Source organism: Centruroides vittatus, unplaced genomic scaffold (assembly GCF_030686945.1).
Source record: "Centruroides vittatus isolate TY-2023 unplaced genomic scaffold, ASM3068694v2 contig_1033, whole genome shotgun sequence".
NCBI lineage: Eukaryota > Metazoa > Arthropoda > Arachnida > Scorpiones > Buthidae > Centruroides > Centruroides vittatus.
In genome coordinates, this window is record NW_027120671.1 from 980,802 (window position 1) to 994,958 (window position 14,157).

The following is a 14,157-nucleotide window of genomic DNA, read 5'->3' on the forward strand; positions in this document are numbered from 1 at the left end:
CTATTTCATAGTAAATACAATAACATTTTTCAAACTAACTAAATTTGTATATTTGATTATTTAGGAGGCAAATAGAAAAGCTCAAGAAAATGAAAAAAGAAGACGTAAAGTTGAAGAGTTGAGAAGGAGGATGTTGACTGATGATGATGATGATGCAGCAGATATATCATCTGAACAAAGTAGTAGAACTTCAACAGATGGTTTACATATTAGCTATAATAAATTTTCTCCATTACAAAAAGAAACAATGGGAAGTAAATCTGATGATTTACATAGTATAATTAGTCTTGGAAAATTGGGATCAATTTTAGGTGATAAAGAAAGTTTAAGTAGTATTTCAAATGAAGAATCTTCAAAAACGGTTGATCTATCTTCTACATGTTATAATCTTGATCAAGGCAAAAGTCCAGAACCTGATGTTGTGGCTAGCACACGAAATGATCGCACAAGTGAATTTAAGCCTGTGGCTCCACCACGAAGAAAGAGACATCCACCTTCATCTCTAACTTCTGATGGGGTAAGAGTTTTTTATGTTTAATATATAATACGACAGATTTTATAAATATATCTTATAAATTAGAGCATAGATAGATATATGTGCTTATAAATTATATTGAAATATAAAAATTCAAAATATTTAATGCAAATAAAGTCAATAAACATAAAATTTTTATTTCATTTATAATTAAATTGTAATACAAAAATATAATGTAGCATAAAAATATAACATAAGTTAAATAATTTTTATATATATTATCTGAAAATACTTTCAACATTGTAACAATTATAAATAAATACTTAATGACATTTACTGGTACAAAAAATCTTTGTTTGTAAATTATACTAATTTTGAATAAAATAAATATTTTATAAAATTTGTGTATAAAACTTTATAAAAATAAGTTTTTTTGTCCTTTTATGTAGTATCTAATGTTTTCAATAAATTCAACAATTAAAATAAGTACAGTAGAGAGTCGAAAATCGGAATCAATTGGGGACTGGGGTTGTTCAGATTAGTGATTTGTTCTGATTACAGATTATGTACGAAAAAGTATATTAACCTGTCCGATGTTCAAATTTTTCTCCGTTGCGTGTCGTTTTGTGTTGAATTTTTCTTCGTTGCGTGTCGCTTCGTGATGAATTTTTCTCGATTTTAACCCTAACGAAAATTTTTATAATAATAATCGAGGCTGTCGTATCGTTAAAAATTATTTCTTCATTTTGTACAAACAAATAAATATATTGAAGAATATAAAAACATGAAAATTATACTTTACATGTAAATCTAGTATCAAAAATGTTCGATTCAGCACGACACAGTCCGACTGAAAATCGTTCTGATTACCGGCGATTCCGATCACCGGGGTTCCGATTAACGACTCTCTACTGTAACAGAAAAATATAAATCATTTAGGGATCTTGCTAGCTTTTTCAAATCTAGTTTTTTTTGCTAATGTTGTCTTTAAAACTGCAGCAAAATTTAAAATTTTGTAGCAAAACAGGTAATATAAAAAAAGATACTTTCAACATAACAAAAATTGTAATTTTATTTTGATATCAGCCAGTGCAAAATTAGAAATGCCATAACTTATTCATAGTTATACTAAGGTCACAATTGAAAGCATCTTTGTTTTTTCTGGCACCATACAGTAAAGGCAGCTTGGAAAGCAAATTCTTTTTGAGGTTTGATTGATATATTCATCAAATTGCTAACATTTATTACAAAAAACAGCACTTATAAATTGGAACAGTATAACTAAATAATTGACATCTAAATGCGATTTCCAGCACATAAACACAAATTTACTGCTCCAATGTTCTTGACCATCATTCAGAGGTCTTCATCAGGATTGAATATATAAAAAAACAGTTTTATTATTTGAAAATTTTTATCTTCTGAACATCACCGTGTGCCAATCTTCTAAACATTTAAAAAGGTGTTGAATATGAAAATTGTTTTGTTTACATCATAAATAAATAAATAAATAATTATTTTTAAATAAAGCTACAAATTACATTATTATTATTACATTTGTGGCAATCTAAATAATACTTCCATGATTGTGTTACTGCAATATAGTCTGAGTTTATGATGTAAACGAAACAATTTTTGTATTGAACACCTTTTTAAATGTTTAAAAGATTGGAACAAAGTGATGTTCGAAAGATAGAAATTTTCGAATAATAGAACTGATTTTTATATATTCAATCCTGATGAGGGCCTGTAAATGATGGCTGAAAATGTTTGAGCAGTAAATTTGTGTTTATTATGTGCTGGAAATTGCATTTAGGTGTCAATTATTTAACGTTGATTACATCTAATCTATTGCATATTGGGATTTTAATGAGATTCATTTTATTAGAACCACACTCACAGTCAGCAGTATGTTCTGGAATTGCAAGGGTATATTCTAAAATGAGGAACCTAAGAGGAAAATTAGAAGCTAAGTCATTTGTGACCATTAATTGGAGGACACCCGAGAGACAGAGATCCTTGCACCTGTCAATAAGTATTCTTTTAAATGTGCCCCATTCCACAAGCAACTAGTCTTTTTTACATTTAGCTGTGACTGCAGCAATGTATAAAGCTGTAATATTTTGTTATCTCCAAAGTCAAAAAACTTTGAGTTCGAACTGGGGATGTTTCTGGGTATCAAGACTGTAAACAATTGCAGCTTTCAAAAAGGTTTGACATTTTCTCTCCAATGCCTGACACTCTCATATTATTCTTTATAATGTGTCTTTCAAATTCAATCTCTCCTGTGATTGATGCCTCTCCAGGAACTTTGCATCTGTATAGGGTGATTCAGAACTCATGGGACAAACTTTAAGGAGAGGTAGAGCACATGGCAAAAAATATTTTTTAAATAGGAGAGCATGGATGCAAATGATGCATTGAGGCACAAACACAAGAAATAACATTTGAAATGAAACATAAATTGTTTACTTACAGCACCATTGATAAGTGTGTCTTTACAGCAATGTGTACAATAATTACTCAAAATTGCATCTACCAACAGTAATACACACTTAGCAGCATCTATGGAGTGATTGGCGTACAGTTTCAAAGATGCGAGGTATTTTTTACACATGTGAAGCTGCATAATTGAGTGATGAGGTCCTCAACAGATTCAACTGGATTCTCATAAATGAGGGCCTTCAGATGTTCCCGTAAGAAATTCAATTTTGAGCAATTATTGTAAACATTGCTGTAAAGACGCACTTATCAACGATGCTGTAAGTAAACAATTCATGTTTCTGTTTACGTGTTATTTCTTGTATTTGTGTCTTGCACCGATACTTTCCTATACAAAAAATGTTTTTTGTTGTGTGCTATACCACCCCTTAAAGTTTGTCCCATGAGTTCTGAGTCACCCTGTATTTTGCAATGTTTTCAAGTAGTCAATTGTATATGTTATTTGAGTTGCAAAAGTTTTTAAAGTCTGTGCTTTTTTTTTTTTTTGAAACACTAGGCATATTACATATTGAGATGTCACCAGGTAACCCATCGAGCATGTCAATCAAATAATCTGAAATTGCAATAGACTTGTAACAGCCTACACTTTTTAGCAGTCCTTGGCCAAGTGTTGATTTATCCTCAAGAAGAACAGATACTAATGCTGACTATATCTTTAATACAGTTTGAACACATCTATTTAAGCTTATCCAGCATGTTGGAAAACTCGGGCAAATTTTTTCAGCAATATTCAAAACATCTTGAAGACTTTGTAACAGCCTTGTTCTTTTTGTGATTGATAACAGTACTAGAATATTTTGTTTAATACATCTTGGTATTTCACTAGCTCCAAAATATGATCACTGCCTAGCCAATGCAAGGCAGTGGGCTATACAATGTATTGAAACAATATGTAGTGCATCCTTTTCAAACTGTTTCCACCAACCATGACACTTGCACGATCAGTTGCAATGCCAGCTAGTTTGTCCAAAGAAAGGTCATTTTCATGCAATGTACCAAGCAAAGCGTCATAAATATTTTTAGCAGCACAGCCAAACAGTTCTTGAAGTTTGAAAAAGTCAGTAAGGACTTCACCAGCTGAAACATACCTCACATATTCGCTGCTTTACACTGCAATCTATACTTTCATCAATGCGTATAGAGTACCATTTACAAGCTTTAACTTGTGACAATGATGATTCAGTAATAACTAAAGAAATTGCTTGTTCCATGTCTCTTATGCTTTCATAATGTTCATATGATGATTTCAAAGTAGGCTGTATGTCATTCCCAAGATCAGGGCACAATTCTTTCAAGGCAGAAAACTTGCTAGTAGCCATATGCTCCTTTGCCTAAAGATACAGTATCTGCATGAATTTTTTTACAGTTTCTTCTGACTGAGAATTACTGACAGTTACTGCTCTGGCCTTTCCATTTTTCTATCATGCTGTGTGCAGAACATGAAAAAAGATGATCCTTGCTTTTTCATGTGTTTTTTAGAATATCAACTTTAGTAATCAAGTGACCTATTAAAGTAAAGAAATGATACAAATATATTGTTATTTAATAGACATAAGCCTAATGTATGAAGAATACACCATGCTTAGTACAAGGTGACCATACCATATCTCTAGTTTAAATTAATGTGAATTTTTTTTTCCAGCTATTATGCACAGTTGCATTTGATTTTGATGACTGCTGTATTTGTTGAAGTGATGCACCCATTTGTATTGTCATTGCCACTTACTTATCAATGAAGCAGATGGCAAAACAATCTGTTACAATTCTGTTTAGAATCTTTTCTGGTCATCAGAACTTTCACTTTCTACCAAACCAGAAATACTTTTGGAAACAGGAAATTTAGTGATATTGAGGTTATCACTGCTACCAGGAGCAATTTTAGTCAGATTTCTGTTTCAGAAACTTGTCCATTGTGCAAATTGTCTTTGTGAACTTCACGTGCACAGCAGTCTAAATTTGTTACTAGCTTGGTGCCATGATATTGTTTCATGGCAATGTTGCCAACCTAATGGTTGAAAATTATAGTATCTGCATCCTTGAAATTATTAGAGATGTTGCAATTCCTATTGATATTATTTGAGAAAATATCTAGTCTTAATAATATTATTATTTAATATTAATATAACAACCAAAGTCTGTTTGTAGCTTCATTTGTTGTCAGTCTTTCTCAACAGATGGCAGTACTTCATAATACAGGTAACCCCCATATAACACGGCACTTCTATAGCACGGATTCACTCTAACATGGTTCGAGAATTGGGAACATCCCCCCGTATAACACTGTGCTTTTATAGCACGAGTTCACTCTAACACAGTTCGGGAATTAGGTAAAACTCTCGTACAACATGAAATGTATTAAAAACTGTTACCAGTTGATGATTTTCATGATGAGATCATCATATAGGATGAATAATCTCTGATAAAATATTTACTTAAATAAGTATTTTACCCATAAAAAAAAATCTACTATATAAAGCTGAAAAACTGGATTCTATCACTGTATGCCAAAAATGGCCACTAGGGGCGCCCCTAGCAATTATTTAAATTAATTTAAATTAACAATATAAATTATTTTATATATATTTTATATTTTTACAGTATAATATTCAGTATATTATTATTTTTATTTGTAATTTTGTATGCCCCGATGCTTGCATCGGCCTTTTGTGAATCATAAATCTGATTTAAAGAAGGATTTAACAGCACGTTTTTTTTAATTCTTGGAACCTAACCCCCCTTTTCGCACTAGTTCTTTGTTTCGTATAACACGGATTCACATAACATGGCAATTTTTTGGAACATAACTCCCGTGTTATACGGGGTTACCTGTACATTGTAATATTTATTATTAATGATTATTTGTTATAATTATGTTGTCATTACTAATATTAACAGTAATGCTATTAATTTTATTAATATAATATCCAAAGTTGGATTGTTAACCAAATGGTGCTGATTTATATCATTTGGCATCAGCATTTTTTTATTTAGAATTAGTCTTATCTCATTTAAGAAACCAAACAAATATTAAGGTCTCTATTAGTCAGAAAATGCAGCAAAGTAACCTTTTTCAAGCTATAATTTTTGGTACTGTTCCATATCTGGGACTCAAATGACAGAAATGTTTATATCATCATGGTCTTCCATATTATCCCAGTTGAGTCAATTTGATAAAAAGTAATGGATGAGATAAATACTGTACGTTTCATTCTTTTCTCCATGTTACGGTAACATATTAACAAGGATGCTCCAATCAACCTGACTGGGACAAAAGGCAGGGTGATTAACTACATAGTTTCTCTCAAGCATGACTGAAATCTATCTAATAAAATAATAATTTCACTTAAAATTATCATACAGCCATCTCGGTTTGTTATGCCTTCTACCCATAAGATATATTAAAGCATTTTTAAAGTAATTCTGAAATGTACAAAAACACATCATTGTACAGGAAACTATTATGTTTGTCTAAGTGTAAAATTTCCCATCACTTTATTGCAAATTTGCCAACAAAAGTTTCACTAAATTATACTGCTTGTCGCAAAAAAGCGAAAAAACTACTGGTAGCGAGATTCCTAATCATTATAATGTATAATAATATATTGGTTATATCATTTGTATATCAGAAATCATTGTAATAATTGCTAATGTTTCTTTTCGAACAAATTTAACGAGAAACAAATTCTTGTGAATTGAATTTCTAAACATATATCCTATTCTGTTAGTTTGAAATAACATGAAAGTTAAATATGTTGATAATACAGCAGTAACGATGTATAAATATTGAGTATTAATGAAATTCAAATGTGAAAATTAAAAAGAATAATTTTTAGTTTTCACATTTCAAAAGTTATTTAAAACTATTTGAAAAATTGAGTAAAGTTTGTATATAACAAGACTGTTTTTACAGTCTTGTTATATGTCAATATTGTATATACTTCAGTTCTGATTTTTAAGTTTAATAATTGTGAAGTAACTTGTTGTTAGAAATGCATGTCATTCTCATATAATTAATTAATAATTCTGAAAATAATCATAAAAAAATATCTTATGTAACATCAACACATTTAAATTATAAATATACTTTCATGAATGCTTTTATTGTTAAAAAAAATTTTGTATGATAGTAGATATTTTAAATTAATTTTACTTGATTGTTTTGTTGTTAAAGTTTTTAGTTAATTGTATAAAGTTGTTTTATTATATTTCTGTACTTTTTAAGTATTGTATTAATATTTATATGTTAAACTTTAAACTGTCCATTAATACTGTAATATTTTGAAATATCTTCCATTTTTAAGTTTTACATAGTGGAAGCTGGCCTAAAAAAGACTCTTAAGAAGCAATGTAGATTTTTTATTTATAAATAATTCTGATAATTCACACTGTTTAGTTTAGTTTAGTTTTATTTGTTATAAAAAGTATCAATTTTTTACAAACATATTTATTAAATGTTAATGCCTTGTTTACTTATATCATTAAATTTCATAATTTTAATAGTATTATTATATGAAATACTTAATTTGATATGTTTTATAGTTAATACAATTATATTTTATGTTTTAGTCATCAAAATCTTTAGATTCAGTTAGTATAAAAAATACTTCCAAAGGTCTTCCTAGTCCAATAACAGCAGTGGAAAATCTTGCACAAGAATTAGAATATTCACTTGACATTCATAGTGCTACTAAAGGACAGTATGTTGTTAAGCCACAAGTTAGTATATCCTTTACTAAATTATCTAATAAAGTTCTAATTCCTTTAATTATCTTACTAAAATTTTTAATTTTGATGATAATACTAATAAAATAAATATTTTTATATGTTTGCAAATAGATTTTTTTAATGATCTTATCAAGTAATTGCAATCTTCAGTTGAATTATTTAATATAATGATTTTTTCTCCAGTTTTTTTTTTTTTTAATATTTTTGGATTAAATAAAAATGCATTATATAAAAATGGACACATACAACATATACCATAATTTCACATTCATAATCTAATAATAAAGCATGATAATTAAATTGTGTAAATCATTCAATAATATAAACTGTGAGAACTTTGTAAACTTCAAAAAACATGATTTGTTTATAAAATTTAAGAAATTATTACAGGTATCTCTTGATTAATGTGGTTAATTAATCCCTCAATGCTACTGTGTATATAAAAAATCATGTTAATCAATGCTGTCTATGTTAAGTAAAGTTGGCTGTTAAAGCACATTAATTAAAACTTTGCAACAATACCTTCATGTACTCAGCAAATTAAATTTTGTGCGTTAATCAAATCCCACATTAAGCAAAACCACATTAAACAAGGGATATCTGTATTCTCTTAGTGACTTTAGGTATTTCTAAGAGATAAGTTGAATAAAGTTACCTCAAAAATGCTTCAGAATAACACTTTATGTAGTTGCTTGAATTTACAGTTTTTATTAACCAATTAAAAAGTAAACACTGCTATAATAGTTCCATACTCAAAAGACAGTTTAATCTTCATTTCACACCAAACATAATGTAAATTTAATGTTGAATTTAAAAAATCACAGAACACACAAAATTATTAAGCATTACCAAGTTACATATTGACATATAATAATTTGACTTAAAGATTATATATCCTTTATCTAATTAGTCTGTTAATGCTTATTAAATACATCTGTATAACAATTTTAATAGGTAAATATTTGTGTTAAATTATAATAATTATCTGTTAATCAACATGATCTACAAAGTCATGAAAAATTATCTGTAGTTTTATCATTGATTTTTTTATGACAAGATAAACAAGATCTATGAAAGTTTCATAACAATTAACTGTGATTATGTTCCTGATAATTTAAAAGCTATTTTTATAACAAAATTAACTTCTAACTTGGAATGAAGCCAATGTTTACTCATATGATAACAATAAAAGTTAGTTATGTAGCAGGAAATTTGAATTAAATGTACACACAATAAAATGTAAAGTTTTTTTTTCTAAATTCTAAATTTATTTTTTTCTGGAATTTTTTTGTTTTTTATTACAGTAAAGTCTTGGAAACTTAGCTATTGATAACTCAACATTCCATAAAATTCATCACGTCATTCAAAAATAAATAAATAAAATACATGTAATCTAATTTTTATCTGTAATTTAACACTAGGATCAAATAAGTTATCCTTCACTAGCGACACTTGATAATAGCATCAATTTCATGTGTTAATAGATAATATAACCCTTTTTTCAAGATGCACTATCAAACACCACAATGTGAATGTCACTAACTCGAAAGTAGCTACTGAATAGCCAATATTTAAAAATATATTGGCTATTCAGTAGCTAGTTATAGAGATATAGAATTCTCGAATAGAAATAGTCATTATTGGTATGTGGTTAATACATATATAAATTTGCACATATAATACCTTTACAAAAATTTCTCTGTTTAGTCTAGCATCATGCCATGCTGTAAAACTTGTCATTTCAATAACTCTTCACCTTCTCAGTCCACATTAAATTGAGTTTTTGGGACTACTGTATTTCATTAAAATATTCTTGCAAATTTTTGTGACTGAATTGTTTGGAATTAAGTTCTTATTCCTGTTATAAAAATTAATAAGAATTACATATGTTTGGATTATAAAAATAACAACAAATGATTATAGTCATAAGAATTTCATATAGTATTGACATTCGGTATGATTTCACTAAATCTGAAACCGTCACTAATGATAATTATGTATGATATGTATCAATTCAGACAAGTTAGTATCTTTGCAGTTTATTAATGTGCTTAAAGAACCTAACGTGATATGGCATAACAGTTTTTTAACTTAAAATGCTAAAAGAAATAAAAAGAAAAAACAATTTTTCAAAGAGCAGTGGATCTTTTAAGGTATGAAATATTTTCAGTCACTGAATTACATCAATTATCCTTGCATTAGGCCAGTTGAATTTTGAAGTTTATCAATATTTATTAAATATGTGTAATTGTCTCTATTATATTTTTGAAAATAAGTTTAAATTAGTCATTAAAAACTGTTTATTAAATTAATTAATGAATACAATAGAATCCAGTTATTATGATCATGGATAATGTTATCAATTGGCTATTGTTGTTATAATTCAGTGGTTCCAAAACACTCTGTATAGAATTAGTTAAAAATAATCTGCATATTATAATCAGATTTCAGCCATTTTTATGCATACTGATAATTACACTTAGGTACAAACAATAAGCATGCTTAGAAAATAATACTAAATGGATCTTTTTCTTTGAAACTTACTTTTGATATTTTACATAATGTAAGTGAATTTTTAGAAAATACATGTATTGTAGATCTTTTTCTGAAGCAGACTCTTAGGGATAAACATTCTTGTTGTGATTTCTCTAGTTTAATTTTGTGATCTGTTTAGTTAAGACGATTGTATAAAGTGCTCTATAAAAATCATTTGGATCATAGCAGAAACAAAGCAAAAGCATAGAGATTTGCTCTTCAAGAAAAGCAAAGAATTTAAGAGTGCTCTGATAAGTTGCCCTGAATGAGTCAACATAGTGTAGCTGTGCATTTAAAAATTCCACATCCACTCTTGTGTAAAATCTTAAAAAAAATCAGATCAAACAGAAATTTCTTCACTGTCTAATGAGAACATGGATTGGTGGAGAGAATGATCTGGGAAGGATATTCAAGTTGAATCAGCATTAAAAATTTGCATGTGGGCATTAGTTCCTCCAACTAATGCCTAGATGCAAGAAACTCTGCGATTTTTTGTTGTGGTTTACAATATAGAGCAACAAACTTCAAAAAGCATTATGATTATGAGAATTACATTCAGAAGCTAATAAACACAAACAAATAACAGACAACATTTGACAAGTTTTTCAAATAAATTTTATATTATTTTTAAAAACAATTGTTTATAAGAAATGTAACATATATAATTGTATAATGTTGTGTTAAGTGTACAATTTGTGATAAACATAAATTGCACAAATGTAGATTTAAAAAATCTGTTTATTGTTGAATTATTATTTTTAGTTACTAATAAATTAAATAATATATTTTAATTATTTTAATATAAATCAAAAATAAATATTGTTAAATCATTGCAGGATTATGAACAAGATCGTGCTGAAGATGTAAATATTTCTAGTAAAACTAATTTTAATGGTCAAAAATTAAATGAATCTATTAAAAAAGAAAGTAACACTCCAGAGGGTAGTGTTAAACAAATGAACATGGTTATGAGAACTCGGTCGGATTCTGGTCGTCCACTTACTGACTTGGTATTGTATTTATAAATTTTTTCATTGCTTATTGAATTTTAATTTTTCAGAATTGTTAGTTAAAAATAAATATTTATACAAATCAATAATTTTTTAATTGTCTAATTTAATATCTAATAATTGTCTAAACTGTCAAACAAATGTTAATAATAAACATGCAAATATATCCATATTAATAAATGCTAAAATTACCAAGTTATGATAAAAATTTTAATGATTTAATGTGTAATAATAAATTTATAACTATCCAACTATATATATTTATTAATAAAAACAAATAACTATATTTGTTTTTATTAATAAAGTTTATTATTTAATATTGTTAATACAGTAGTTGGTTACTATTTATAGTACTAAATTCATATAATCTCTAAGAACATCATTAACAAAAGTCAGTTAGCCAAAAATATGTTGTAATTGAGTAAGAATAGCAATTATTAGTGAAGTATACATACATAGATTAAATAAAATTTTTTTTTACTAATAGGAAATATTAGAACAAGTTACAGTTCTAAATTTAGACACTGGAGAACTAGTTCCATTAAGTTTGGCAGAAGATCGTTTACCTAAATGTGTTAATCCACTTTCTTTACATATAATGAGACTCACGTCGGAATATGTAAGGTAAATAATTTTAGTTAAAATAGTGTGTTGTTTAAGAATTTGTTGGATACCTTCAAAAAATATATTTTATTTTTAACTGAAAAATGATTAATAACAAATAGCACTCTTTATTTAAAGCATAACTGTACGTGCAATATTGCTTATTAACAAAATGATTTAAAAATGAGTTATAATATATGTAATAATGACATTAATTGATGTTTTGCTGATATTTTTTTTTTTTTACAAAATTAAGTGAATTAAAAAATAAAAAAATAGTTTTTTATATTGGCATGCAGAGTATAGAATGCCTTCAGAAAATCTCTAGTATCTAATATTTAGCTAATTTTGACATTTGACATTTTTATAAAATGATGATTCCATATGTACAAACTAAATTAAATTAAACACCAAAAGAAATAAGTTCTTAAATTAAATAAATAAATTCCAGTTTATTGTGTTCATTATCTTTGAGATACATTGAAGCTTAGGACACATTTTGAATGTTTAAACGCACTAATTGACATTTGATTTTCTTCTTATTTGAATTTATTTTTGTGGTTAACAATTTGAAGATGACTCAGATTTAGTCCCCCCAAAAAATGTTTAATCTAAGTGAAAACATTGAGTTTTTTTTAACCTCTATAGCATTTATTTAATTAGTTTAATTTACTTTGACCATTTCAATAACTATTTGTATTGCATATTTTGAGTAAACTTGTAACCAGTTCAAAAGTCCAGCTAAATGTTTCATATGAAAATATATGTTTTATATTATATATTTGTAGTTTTAAGTATGAGAAACTAATTTTATATAAATTTTAAACTCAGAATAAAATAATTTTATTATGAAAATATTTATAAATTAATTTTTTGTTATTTCTAAAAACATTTTCTCTTTGAATATTGTTATAAAATAAAATATTACAATAGTTGAGTATTATTTTTTAAAAACAGGCATATTTGACAATATCATACATGTTATTTGGTGTCATCAATAACCATCTGTATCTTGATAATCATATGTATTTTTAAAACCAACTTTATTAATTTGACAAGTTAATAAGCTCAGCTATATAAAAGAGTTGTTGCTTGTACTGATTACATAAATGTATAATGAAATGTTCTAGTGTAATGTTAACAGATAAAGATTACATCAGTTCTTTACAGAAATCAATTTTTTAAATAAATCTTTGGTTTTTGGTGTTTCTGATACTATTCCCAGAAATCTATTACATTTTAAAATAGAAATCAAATGCTAATCATTCATGTACTTTTATAAAATGTTTGAATTTAAAATTTGAATTATCTTTTGTAGTTGCAGTTATTATTTATTTTTTTAAATCTGTTAATTAATTTCTAATGTATACTGTTGCATATAATTCTGATAATGTTTTCTTTGTTCCAATAGTTTATTAGTAGAAAATACAAATGTTTTCAAACAGTTTGAATATCTAGCCTCTGGTCTGTTATCACTTTGTTCCATTTAGAATGTTCATTCTAAATCATTCTACACTTGAACTAAACTATAAAAATTAAATATGTTCCAAATTTACAAAATATAAAAATGTATAAAATCAACTAAATCCTACATATTATATATTATACACAATTTTATAGTCATGTTATGTAGTTTATAGTCATGTTATGATCAAGTTCTTATTATTATCTTTATTTTTCTTGGGGTTATCATAAAATGCTTTCCAAGCAAAAGATAAAGAATCTGCATCTCATATATTAATGAACTTGTTCTTGGCTGCTTTATATATATATCTATCATCTCTTCTCTTCTGAAATTCTTTTTACTTAGTGTTGCTTTTTCGAGTCTTGCTTTAGTTCCTGTTCAGAAGGAAATATGGAGTGCATTGTGGTTTGATTATCTTTTTCAATATCATATTTATGTTCTTTAATCTTGCTTTTAAAAGATATATTCATGGTTCCCATGTAAACTAAATCTTTATCAAACCTGTCATCTTGTAATGGTTTGCTGTAAATTCCCAAAGCTCTGGCTAAGTCTAAATTATTATTACATTTTGCAGCATTTGGTATGTTTTGGAATTTGAAAAAAATTTGTCTTTTCTACTAATAAATTACTGGAACAAAGAAAAGGTTATCAGATTGATATACAAATATTTCTGGTTTGGAATTATATATTTATATTGTTGTAATTATAATTTTTAAATGTGAAATAAAATAAGATGATTATGTATGTAATGATGCTCAGGAGACAAATGAATTTGTAGAAAAGATCAATTTTTACACTTCTGAAGCACCAGATCATGCGTCATTCTATTTGTGACATTGAAC

The 14,157-nt window shown here is 27.1% G+C and overlaps 1 protein-coding gene across 3 annotated transcripts in view; it reads left to right on the plus strand.

Annotated features, from left to right (window-relative positions):
- Positions 1 to 14,157, plus strand: part of LOC136968498 (WD repeat-containing protein 44) — a 94,809-nt gene that overhangs the window by 38,354 nt on the left and 42,298 nt on the right. For 2 of the 3 annotated variants that reach the window (XM_067262487.1, XM_067262480.1), the window contains exons 4-7: positions 65 to 517; positions 7,544 to 7,693; positions 11,074 to 11,247; positions 11,735 to 11,871. In XM_067262487.1, coding sequence (XP_067118588.1) covers positions 65 to 517; positions 7,544 to 7,693; positions 11,074 to 11,247; positions 11,735 to 11,871 — 914 coding nt within the window. The remainder of the gene's footprint in view (positions 1 to 64; positions 518 to 7,543; positions 7,694 to 11,073; positions 11,248 to 11,734; positions 11,872 to 14,157) is intronic. The other variant, XM_067262491.1, reaches the window with a different exon arrangement.